General features: G+C 36.0%; 1 protein-coding gene across 3 annotated transcripts in view; it reads left to right on the top strand.

Annotated features, from left to right (window-relative positions):
• Herc6 (HECT and RLD domain containing E3 ubiquitin protein ligase family member 6) overlaps positions 1-11,050 on the top strand; it is a 75,227-nt gene extending 64,177 nt beyond the window's left edge. For all 3 annotated transcript variants that reach the window (XM_052173818.1, XM_052173817.1, XM_052173816.1), the window contains 8 exons: positions 247-381; positions 2,707-2,850; positions 4,558-4,724; positions 6,225-6,288; positions 6,591-6,661; positions 9,072-9,255; positions 9,344-9,446; positions 9,691-11,050. In XM_052173818.1, the coding sequence (XP_052029778.1) occupies positions 247-381; positions 2,707-2,850; positions 4,558-4,724; positions 6,225-6,288; positions 6,591-6,661; positions 9,072-9,255; positions 9,344-9,446; positions 9,691-9,899 (1,077 nt within the window). In that variant the 3' untranslated portion in view covers positions 9,900-11,050. The remainder of the gene's footprint in view (positions 1-246; positions 382-2,706; positions 2,851-4,557; positions 4,725-6,224; positions 6,289-6,590; positions 6,662-9,071; positions 9,256-9,343; positions 9,447-9,690) is intronic.
• Positions 11,051-13,043: the final 1,993 nt, after the last annotated feature.

Here is a 13,043-nt window from a genome sequence, read left to right as displayed (position 1 = left end):
GAGGACAGCTTCCTTGAGTCAGTTCTCACCCTCTCCAGCATGGAGGTTCCAGAGAGGTAACTGAGGTTAGGAGGCTGGGCAGCAAGTTCCTTTGCCCACTAAGCCATCTCACCAGCCCCAGATTTTCAATCCTCCAGCCTCCATCCCAGGGATTGTAGGCCTGCTCCACCATTTACACTTTTATCCCTGATAGTATTAAAGGTACAAAAGAGAACCAACTAAAAAAAAAAATTCTTTTTCTAAAAGTCTGAAGCCATGGCATCTCCAGAAAAGATAAAATTCCCATTCTTTATACTGAGAGTCAGACGAAGTCACCTGGTAGAAGACACCTTGCGTCAATTAAGACAAGAAGAAGACTTTAACCTCAAGAAGCCACTATCGGTAAAAAAAAAAAAAAAAAAAAAAAAATCCCCCTGGGTTCTCTCTCCCTCTCTCTGTCTCTCTGTGTTTCTTTGTCTCTCTGTCTCTCTCTGTCTCTCTGTCTCTCTGTCTCTCTCTGTCTCTTTCTTTCTTTCTTTCTTTCTTTCTTTCTTTCTTTCTTTCTTTCTTTCTTTCTTTTTTCTTTTGTGGGAAGGAACCTTCATAATTAAGGAGCTGCATGTACAACACTGATTTCCAGAAATTCCCACTTTCCCTTGAGACAATAGAATGTTTAATTACATATTTAGTTGCAGGTTAACTCACTTATTGATGATTATAATGAATCATTACAACATTTAATGTCATAAAATAACAATTTATTTTAAAATCTTCTAGTCCAGATGAATTTCTGGGTGTTTTTGTTTTATGAATATGTGTTTGTGTGTATGAAGCTAGGAATAAAACCAGTTTCCATGCATGCTAAGAATGTGCTTTACCATGAGCTACATTCCCAGCCATACAAATTTTTGCTTGAGTTTGTTCACATATTCAAAAGTGAGGCAGGGATTGGCTATGCTATGCTATTACTGGCTGAGGACATTGGGTTATACTTTAATGTCCTTCTTCCTCTTGGGACCAGCAAGCATGTTCTCAGAGCAGTGCTGGAAATGCAGCTAATAATCATTAATTATTATTTGAGCCAAAAGAGACTCATGGATGAACCCAAGCCAAAGGCTGGGAAAATATACTAACCTCTTTATAGAAGATGTTGCAAAATCATATTGCAAAGAATTCAATCAAGAAATAGTGAAGAACTGGGACTGTCCATGCCCCCCAACAAATAGTTAAGTGTAACAGGTACATTTCCCCATGTTGTAGGTCTAGGCTCTGCAATACTGGAAGTGGTTTCGATTCCAACCACTCTTTTTTAAAACTTTGTGGATACCTGGTAGAGTGGTTACTGTGTAGCACCTCAGGCCTTATTACATACAGAACAGAATACTAACAAATGCTGTGGGTAAGAGCTGGAGCCTGGAGCTCCAAAGGGAGTGGATTTTCCTGATACCAGCTGAGAGTGTAAGTGAACAATTCCCAAAGAATTCAGATTCTGGAAGAGTGCACTCAAAGCAGAAAGGTCTATTTCCCAGCATGTGATTCAAACAGAAATTAAAGAGTCAAGTTTGTTTTAGAAACTAGACTCCCTTGGTATTTAGTTTTCTTATACTTTGTCTATGAGTATAGCAGTAGAAAATGCTTTCCTCTGTAGGAAATGACTTTCCTTTAAGGGAGATGTTAACTTGAAGACTTATACAAAATAGACTGAGCATGACAAAACTATCTTTTCTAACCCTTGGCATCACTGTGAGTCCTGAGCAGGCCAAAGCATTTGAACAAACACTAGCAGTAGCTCTCTCAGACAGACGAGAAGAGAAAACCTGGGAAAATGAAGCTTGAGGATACTTGTATTCAAAATACAAGGTCTGGGAGTGATATAGTGCTTGCCTAACATGTCTGAGGGCCCGACATAATCCCTAGCACCAAAAATCAGATATTTAAATTAATGAAAGTAATTAAGTTAGCAAGAAAAGAAATTGTCAGAATTAGCAAAGTAAAATCATCTCAACACATGGCCATCAAATCCAGAGACCTGGAGAACTGTTAAAAAGAGAATCTTATGTATGTATGTGTGTGTGTGTGTGTGTGTGTGTGTGTGTTCTCTTTTTAGAAAGATGTATACACATTATATATATATATATACATATTTTATATATATGCATATCTTATACATATATACACATATACACATGTACATATATACATATATACATATATACATATGCATGTATGTATATATATATATATATATGTACACACACACACACACACACATATATATATATATATATATATATATACTTAGCCCACGCTCACTAGAAGTACTTTGAGTAGGGACTGGAGAACACAAATAGCTGTTCATTAGAGTCAAGGCTGCTTGGTCTGAAAGCTAGTATTAAGACAGACAAGGTGGAATAACCTGAGAATTTCATGGCTCATAGGTTTAAGGCATATCACATTTTATATCAAGATAGTGTTCCTTCTTCCAGTGATAAGTGTGTCAATCTAAAGGATCCACTCACTGACTTACCAACCTGAGAATAAATAGGGTCCTGGCTTTCACTGCTTGGCAGCAAACTGAGGGAAGACAGGGTGTGAGAAAGAAAAGAGCTGTGTGGATCTAGCCATTCTAGTGAGCTCCAGAAAGTCAGAACAGGCTGAAGACTTTTCCATAAAGAGCAAAGAGCTATACTTTAAATAAGAATCTTGAAATAAATTTTCTTTTTTTAGGTTGAATTTATTAGAGAAATTCGTCCTGAAGGTTATGGAGTGAGTTCAGAGTTCTTCCACTGTATATTTGAAGAGATGACAAGCCCCCAATACGGAATGTTCATGTATCCTGAAGAGGGTTCCAACATGTGGTTTCCAGCCACTGTAAGTTCTGTCTTTCTACTGAAATGCATCACATGCTGCAATATGCAAAGGATAGTGTAAACTCTGGACTGTACAACCTGGCATCTACATTTTTGAGTAGAACCACATCATCCACAGGGCAGCATCTTTGCTACAGTATGATCAGGCTGTTTATAGAAAGCTGTGTCCTGGCACGTGTCCTCAATTTTAGAGTTATAACACAGAATGTTTCAAATTAGTAGAGAGAAACTGTTGTTGAACTAGTAGAGATAGGTATTAATTCTGAAATATTGGTTGATTCCTTTGACTATAATGCTTTTTTCTTCATTTTTATCTTTTTATAAGTTGCCTTATTCAGTGTCTTACTATATATTTCCAAGCTAGCCTTGAACTCACAATTCTCCTGCCTCCACCTTCTAAAAGCTTGAGTTGTAGGAGTGCACCATGCACAGCAAAGCCCTTGCTTTTAAGCACATTCATACAGTTCAGTGCAGTAGAAAACAGACTGTGCACACACACACACATGCACACACACACAGTTTTATTTTAATTTATATATGGCTTGATAAAACAGCAAAATCAAGTTGAACCAGAGTACATATTACAAATTATGGGATAGAAACCTGACAGCGAGAGGCCTTTGCAGATTGTTTGTGCTGTTCTTTAATCTCATTTGAGATCTGGGAGAACACAGATCTTGTGAATCACTGAACCTCTGAACCTGCTAACAGGCAGAAAGGCACTGGAGCGGGGATCCTGTCACCTAGGAAAGCTTCCTCCCTGGGCTGCTTGTTGTTTGGCCTGGAAAGTTTTTGTCCATTTTGGTTTGGTTTCTCTCAAGAGGACGACAGAATGCAGAGAAGAAAAGGGAGGGCAGCTGCATTGGTCTGTTTTGGTTGGTGTTGTTTTAGTACCCGAGTACCTTGTTAAGGAGCTCAGAGGTCGAAATCCAAGGGCATTGTGGTGACATAAGTCAGCTCTCAAGAGGTCTCGTGGCACAAGACATCTTGACAGGATCATTTGTAGGCAAAAAGTCTACATTGTAAGACAGTTTGCCAGAGTGAGAACTCAGCCCCATGAAGTCCGCTCCAGTGGAGAGGCCCATGTGGGGCTGCATTGACAAATGGAGCCACCATTCCTGGAATACTCCTCTGCCGTTCATTCTGCTAAATTGAAAATTTCTGAATTGTTCTGCAGAACAACTGTCCTTCCTCATTGACTTCATGAATGGGATGGTCCGGACCTCAAAATTCCAAAGGGAAACTTTGTAATTCTACCAGAGCATGTTTCTATGTTTCAGAAATAATATCAGTAACCAAAAATTCATTTACTTAATGTTCTGTATTGCTAATTTATATTGAAAATAATGCAAGAAGCTGGGCATGGCAGCACGAGGCTGTAATTCCTCAGTTAGGAGATATAGGCAGAGGAGCTCAAGGTCACCCTCAGCTATACAGTTAGTTTTGAGAACTATCAAAAGAAAGTTTGTTCAGTATGTCTCAAGCAAACAAACAAAGAATAAAAGGAACATTATAGAAGAAATTTAAATTGCATTATAACTTATAAAAGAGTCTGATTTTTTTTATTCTTTTGAAACCCAGTTTTTGTCTAACTTGTGATGTTAATTAGAAAAGGGAGCTAAAATTTATTTTTTTTTGGTCTAATTGTGCCTTTGTATAACTGATTATTTATAATAGCTTAGGAACTTTTTTCAAATGTATTTTCCAGCCCAAGTTTGAGAAGAGCAGCTATTTCCTATTTGGGATCTTATGTGGACTCTCCCTACGTAATTTAAAGGTTATCAACCTTCCTTTCCCACTTGCTTTATATAAAAAACTTTTGGACCAAAAACCATCGTTGGAAGACTTAAAAGAACTTAGTCCTCTCTTGGGGAGGTAAGTGCTTTATAAAAGCAGCATTAAGTCTCATCATTTTAAGTATAAATAATGTCACACATGACAAAGGTAAAGTCTTCAATTTTAATATTGTGTGCCCTGTAGATGGGCTTCCGTTAGCATGACTTGCAGTAAATAGAGTAAGCCTTCAGAAATGAAGAAAAGTCAGATGTTTCCCTGATTAAAAAAAACTAGTATAATAGAGTTTGGACCTGGGCTCTTTAGCAAGGTGGAAAGTACTTAGGGAAATTCTCAGGATGAACATGGGTCATCCTTCTTATCCTATAAATATATATGATGCTATAAGTGCATATACATATATAGATATGGCTTACAAATGTATGCAATGTATAAATGTATATATATGTAGCTTATAAACAGATGCAGTGCTATACTTATAAATATATGTAATGTGGTTTATAAGTAAATTAGTGTTATAAGTGCATATATGTATAGATAGATATGATTTATAAATACAGTATTATAGGTTCATATATACATATGGTTTATAATAAATATAGCATGATAAGTACATATACATAGATGTGGTTTATAAATGGATATAGTGATATAAGTATGTATATATACAGAGATATGGCTTATAAATACAGTGTGATAAGATGGTATAGATAGATGTGATTTGTAAAAATATAATACTATGACTGATTATACAGAGATATAATTTATAAATGGATACAGTATTATGAGTACATGTATGTAGATATGATTTATTAATATGGTGCTATAGTGAATTTATATGCTTTATAAATTGATTTATTACCATAAGTGCTTATGCATGTGGTTTATGAAGATATAGTGCCATAAGTAAATAGGTATATGGTTTATCCAAAAAATAAAAGTATGTACAGGTTCACTGGAACTAAGTGTATAAAATGTCCTTTTTCTGACACAAATTTTTCTTAAAGTGTTGATAGCAAATTGAATGAAATGAATCTTTTTTTCCCCTAGTGGTCCATTAGTGGTAGGTTTTTTATTAAAGAAGAGTTTCTCAAGAGTGACACTTTTGACATTTTTGCCTTTTCTGTTTTGAATGTTTTGATTGGGAATCTAACTCCGGGCCTCCTCCCTCTCAAACAAGATCATCTACTGAGCCATAACCACAGACATCTGGTTGTTTAAATTCTCTTTGTGGCAGGTTGTTCAGGGCATGTGATGTATTTAATAGTGTCTGGGGTCACTATCCACTAGATGACAACCTTTAACTGTGACAACCAAAGACGCCCGACTTTGCAAAATAAACCCTCTCTGCTTTAGAATCTTGTCTGCATAATCATTTTCACAATACACAGCACTATCAATGAGGTAGAGTAGACTAACCAAATTCTAAATCAAGATTATTCTAAGATGAGTGGGAAGGAATAGGAGACAAAATGTATACTGAATTTTGTGCAAGTCTATATTATTTAATTTTCCCCATTGAATGATTACTTTGAAATTTTGTGGTATCAAATATATTATTTTAAATCAATTTTTCAATAGGAATTTGCAAGAAGTTCTAAATTGCGGGGCTGATGATATTGAAGAACTTCACATGTATTTTTCTGTGAGTAGCAAGAAACCTAGATTATAGATTGGCTTTAATCAGTTTTGTTGTATGTATGTATGTATGTTTTAGTGTCACAAGGAGTTGCTGGAGATTGCACCTATGCCAATAAAGTATTGTACAATTAAGATATATTCCTAGTCATTATCTATTACTTTAAATACAATTTTATTATAGAGCCTTTAATATGAAATATCAGTATTTTTAAAGATTTTACTTTCTGTAAAATTTTAGAGAGGGTATATGGATAATAATGACAGATTCATATTCATGCTTATCAGTTGATTATATTTTTGTTACAGATATACTGGGATCAAGAAGATGTTCATTTGATTACAGATGGGAACTCTGTGCCTGTGAATGAAAACAACAAGTAAGTTTAGAGACCTAAAATATCTACTTTGAATAAGCACACAAATGTTTATATTGATACAATATAAAGTGTATTTGAGCTTCTTAGATGTCCGTTTTAGATGTTTTGTTTTTTAGAATGCTAAACACGTAGAAGAGAGGAAATGATTCAAGAATAAATATTTCTGTCCTCTAAGGTATCTTTTAAGTCCCTATTCTTTGCCACACGGTATTCTAGTTATTGGTGAGAGAAGCATGAAAAAGGCAAATATGTAACATATCCTAGTGGTCAGAAAGCTGATAGCTAAATAGACCATCATGTAATGTATCAAATGAAACAGCTGGTACCAGTTTATGGGATCTGACTGCAAAATTTTCATCACTGTTTATATTAGTCAGGGTTCTCTAGAGTCACAGAACATATGGGTAGTCTCTATATAGTTAGGAATTTTTCAATGACTTACAGCCTGTAGTCCAACTCCCCAACAATGGTCAGCAGCAGCTGTGGATAGAAGGCCAAGGATCTAGCAGTTGCTCAGTCCCACAAGGCAAGCAGGCAAGAAAGAGTAAGTCTTCCTTCTTCCAATGTCCTTATATAGGTCTCCAGCAGAGGGTGTAGCCCAGATTAAAGGCTGCAGGTCTCCAGCAGAGAGTGTAGCGCAGATTAAAGGCATGTACCACTGCACCTTTAATCACAGATGACCTTGAATTTGGAGATCTCCTTGTCTTAATCTTCTGGAATTCATAGTCACTATGCTTCAAGATCTCCATGCCAAGATTCAGGTCAGAAACTTGTATCTCTGAACCTTCAGATTAGGATCATAGGTGAGCCTTCCAATTCTTGATTGCAGTTCATTCCCGATATAGTCAAGTTGACAACCAGGAATAGTCACTACACTGTTCAAAGGTTATTATTTAAAGTATTAGTAACTTGAAGTCAGCCATGGCAGGAATGTTTAGACCATAAACATTGGAAAATGATACAAATGAGGTTTTCCTTCATGTCTTTTCTGTTTCCCCTCCCTATGCCCTCTTTATGTATTTCTCTTCCTTTGTGTCTTCTCACATTCCACCCTCTCCCTCCTTCCTTTTGGGAAACTGGTTGTTACACTGGGAGCACATGATTGGTTATAGGGAGGACAGAGAGAAGTGGTTCAAATAGGCTAGTTGTCAAAAGCTGTTTAAAGGGGTGGTGGGGTGGGTGTAGACATGTCTTTAATGGCTACCCCACTTAGTCCACTTTTATTACTATAATGAAATATCAAATACTGGGTAACTTTATAAGGAAAAGAGTTTTATGGCACAGTTCTGGAAATTCAAGGACCATATCTGTGGGTGGCCTTCTTGCTAGCCTCATCTTGAGTGTGAGAGGGCAGCACCTGACAGACAAAAAGAGTGTGGATGTGTGTCTCTTCTCATCTCCCTCCCTCACTTGGTAAGACTACCAGAGTTCAGTCATGGGGCTCTGGTGTGATGATTTCATGTAACTGTAATCACTCTCCAAAGGTCCCACCATGAACACCATAGTTAGATCAAATTTCTACCTTCTTAATATCCAACAATGGGAGAAGTAAATTTCACCACATATATGCTTGCTGACAGAGTCAAACCACATCTATACAGTATCACTTACCACTGGAAATCTATCATACTGTGGAAAATGCATCCTATAATGCAAAGACAGCCTTGCAGAACTTATTTTCACAAAGTAATCCACTGAAAGAGTGATGGGGGATGGAGGGAGAACAGAAGAGCCAGCCATGAGAATTTAATTTTCATAGGAAAATCTGATGATTGCATAGAAATTGCCCGGAAAGGGGAAGCATCACATGCTGGAGAGAATGCTTACTATGTGGTTTCTTGCAAATAAGAAGTAGCCAGACAAGGATCTCAGAAAGGAATGTATAGAGGCAAAGAAGCAAGGGTCAAATTGTTGGACTGATCCTCATAGTTTCCTGTGATGTGAAAGCATGACATTCCATAGTCGCCATACTCCATATACTTTAGATTTTTGACCATTCTTTAAGCTAGCTATATATGATACAATACTTTCTTCTGATGCTGGAGAACAGCTAGTGAGGGAAAATGGCTAAGTTACAATATTTAGTAGGTCAGGTGTGTTATAGTACATTATCCATGTACAATGAGCTCACTGAGACATGTCCCTGTTCAAAGTCAAATATTCAGATTGGATATACAATTGCTCCTTAGAATAATGGAAATGAGAATACCCTAAAGTCTGAATTATTCTCTTATATTCTCTAAGGACCTTTTTTCTAGTTAGCCAGGTTTTCATTTCCCTGTTTTGTATAGATTTGTGGGCTACACAGAAGATATAATTTTCTTTCTCAATAGAGTAAAAAGAGAAAAATAGATAGCATTGTGGTCCAGGATAAGGCATGTCATTGGTTTTTTATTTTCCTTCCCTCAAGGAGAGACTATGTGTATAAGTGTGTTGATCACATTTTTAACATCTCTATAAAAACGATTTATGAAGAATTTCGTAGAGGATTTTACAAAGTGTGTAACTGGGATATAATTAGGCAGTTCCAGCCTGAAGAACTAATGGAAGCAATAATTGGAAATGCTAGTTGTGACTGGAAACAATTTGAAAATGTAAGTAGTAAACCACGTACTCTCTAACTTTTCCAAATGACTGATGCATATCCCTCCTAAAACTTTCTTTTTTTCTCTTGTTCTCAAGAATTCAAAGTATGAAAATGGATATGAAAAATCACACCCAACTATTCTGCTGTTTTGGAAGGCTTTTCATGAACTAACTTTGGATGAAAAGAAAAAGTTCCTCTGTAAGTACTATAATAGATATCCATTATTCATGTAATAGATCCTTTTAATGGCAACACACATATATTTGTAGAGCACAAACCCCAAAAGCCATGACTTTTCTAGGCTTTCCCTGTCCCTGTTTCTGTGCAGTTTTTTTTGCATGAACAGTGTACCCAATATTTATTAAATGTGATTATTAATTCTTCTTATGTATCTTGAAAACTTCTAGAAAAAAATTCCTAACAAAATTGTATTCCTTTCTAGTGTTTCTTACAGGAAGTGATAGGCTACATGTGAAAGGCCTACAGTCTGAAGGGATAGTGTTCCGGTGTCCTGAAGCCTTCAGTGAAAATGATAACCCAAGATCATTGACATGTCACAGTATTCTAGACCTGCCTAAGTATTCCACAATGAGAAGGATGAAGGAAGCACTTCAGGTTGCAATCAACAATAACAAGGGATTTGTTGGATAGGAATGATGCAGAGACACTCACCTCCCAGCAGTTCACAGCTTCAAGAGTTAGGGTTTTCACTTTGGGATACTTCATTCTTTCCTTAATCTAAGTAGGGACAAGAGGTTAAAAGATTTTACTTTAGTTGCACAGTTTTTGAGATAAATAAGTTATAAATTAATATTTTTAGTGAGAAAAAATCTGTAAAATATTAGCTGCATTCTTAACCTTGCTATTTTGTAATGTTTGTCTTGGCTGAAATATTTTCTGAACAACAATATTCATTTAATAATATGCTAAATATTTAAAATGTTCAGTACTGGGAGCTAGAGAGAGCGCTCAGTGGTTAAGATCACTGACTGCTCTTCCAGAGGACCAGGGCTCAATTCCCAACACCGACACGGCTCACATCCCATCGGTAACTCCAGTCCTAGGGGATTTAACACTCTCCTTTGACCTCCAAGACACTCCAGGGATATGCTACACAGACTACATGCTGACAAACAATCATATACCTAAATTAAAATAAAAAATGAAATGAAATAGTATTTAAAGTGTTATTGTACTAATAATAAACTATTAGTTTGGAAGTGTTAAGAAACCAAGTTTTGAAAGCTTTCAACATGTTTTTGAAGCATATAGATGTATATTTTGTATTAAGGAATATATTTAGAGTTGTGATTTTAGAAAATGCTAAATAATTTATTTTCAATTTCTAAGTGTTGATGTTTATTACTCTTCAAAGACACTTATACTTAGTACAGTGCTCCAAATACATTCTAAATATAGATAGTGTTATTTTAGTAAAATACTGAAAACAATTAGGAGCTCATACATACTTGTGGTTGACAAAATGTGAATAAGTTGAAATATATCTTATTATGATGCTATAGAGTAAATTAATGAAGCAATATAACTGCTATGGGAAATAACCAATACATCTTATACACTAGTTCTACCTAACGCTAAAACTTAAATTGCATTATACAGCTTTGAAATGATTTCATAAACTCATATAATTTGTCTAAACAGTGACATATATGCTACTGTAACAATCACTCATTGTAAAAGTTTCATTTCTGTAAAGATGTTGTATCTTTATAGACTTATTAGACTTCACATGTGGTGTGTTTACTGGACTCCAAAGTAACCAAATAAACTAATTAAAAATAGATTGTTTAAAGATAATAAAATGATTGTCATCAATTGAAACAACAAAAGCAAATGAATCATTAGAAGAGGGAATACTCTTCAGTTAATTCTCGGATCCCAACATTGCTCTAGTACTAGGCAAAGATGTCACAGAGAAAGGAAGGCATAGATATCTTAAGTAAACAGACATCAGAATCCTTCACTACATTTTAATATACTTAGAACATCCAATAAAATGTAGAAGATGATGCCTCAAAACCAAGTAGGAATTAAGATACACTTAAAAATCAACTATATCTCAACAGATTAATAGGAAAGAATGCCCATATAATACCTCAGAATAGACAGAAAAGTACCTGAGAAAAATTTAGCACCTAGGTATGTATGAGAAAGCAAGCAAAGTCTAAAGGAAAGTGCCAATCTGATAAAACCTAGATATAGTTGACTTCTTAATGGCAAAAAACTAAACGCTGCCCACTGACAAGAAGACGGGAAGGCCTATCATGTACATGTGACATTGTATTCAGGATCTGAATTTATATTATAAATGGCAATAAAAGACATTAATTCAGAACCAAAGAACAAAACATAATATTTTTAGATTATATTAACTATGTAGAAGAGTCTGCTAAAAAGCACATTAAATAAATGTAGAAAGAGCCTCAGAACTCAAGATCACAAACACACAGTGAACTGGAAAAAGTCATCTACAATATAAAAAATAGGAAATAACAGAGGATAATTTTAATAAGTTTTTAAATATTTTATCACAAAAACTATATTGTTTAAAGAAACTAAAGGAGTCTTAAATTAATACCTATAGAAAGATCAGATTTACTGATAGCAGCATGCCATTTTTCTGAGGTTTGTGTGTATGTGTCTGTTTGTGTGAGTGGTATGTATTTGTATGTGTACCTTTGTCTGTCTGTGTATATGTGTGCATGTCTGTGTGTATATGGTATGTATTTGTGTGTATGTATCTTTGTGTATATATATGGTAGGTACATGTGCATGTCTGTGTCTCTGTATGTGTGTTTGTGTCTATATTTCTGTGTGCGTTGTATGTATGTCTGTGTGTGTATGTGTGTGGTGTGTCTAACTGTTTATGTCTGTGTATGAGACTTACTGTAATGCTTACTGTTTGGAGAGATTGTTTTGTCTTAGACCTAGAAAAGTTGAGCAACTGACTAGTACATGTTGTCAAATCATGATTGAATTTAATTTCAGCAATTTATTCTGTTGACATTGATACATGGATCCTAAAGTATATTATGCAAAAGGCTCAGAGTAGCTGAGGCATAATTTAAAATGAATGGTGAAAGGTGTGGTGGTTTGAATGAGAATGGTCCAATATGCTAAGATATTTAAATATTTGTTTCCCAGTTGGTGACCCTGTGTGGGTAGGTTTAGAAGGTGTGGCTTTGCTGGAGGAAGTGTGTCATTGGTGGTGGACTTTGGGGTTTCAAAAGCTATGCACCACTGCAAGTGTGCATGGTGTGCTCCATGCTTATAGATCAAGGTCCAAGCCTCCAGCTGCAGCCTCCATGCTTGCCTGCTCTTTAGCAACACTTCCCCACTGTGACTGTGATGGACTCTTACCCCTCTGGAACCATAGCTCCAAATAAATGTCCCTCCTATAAGATGCCTTGCTTATTATCATGCTTTATTATAGCAATAGAAGTAACTAATGCAGGGGGCTTACATATACTGATTTTGTGACTCACTTTGAGTATAAAGTGGAAAAGATGGTGTGAACTGGAAGTGAATGTGTGCAGGTCACTAGATCACTAGAACAGAACTGAAAAGTCAGAAATATGTCCAAGAACACGTGGCTAACCAAGATTTCCTTTCCTTGTATCTGGGAGTAGAACCTAGACCGTTGTACCTGCTAGCCAATTATTCTGAAGTATATAGCCTAACAGTTGGTAAGAGCACGGGCCTGAATTAGACCTTCCTTGCTTCCCCGCAGTTCACTCTGGGATACAGAGTTAACTTTCAGTCTGTACTGTGGCC

The sequence above is a fragment of the Apodemus sylvaticus genome, chromosome 2, assembly GCF_947179515.1.
Source record: "Apodemus sylvaticus chromosome 2, mApoSyl1.1, whole genome shotgun sequence".
In the NCBI taxonomy this organism is placed as follows: Eukaryota; Metazoa; Chordata; class Mammalia; order Rodentia; family Muridae; genus Apodemus; species Apodemus sylvaticus.
This window is presented reverse-complemented; position numbering and strand designations above follow the sequence as displayed.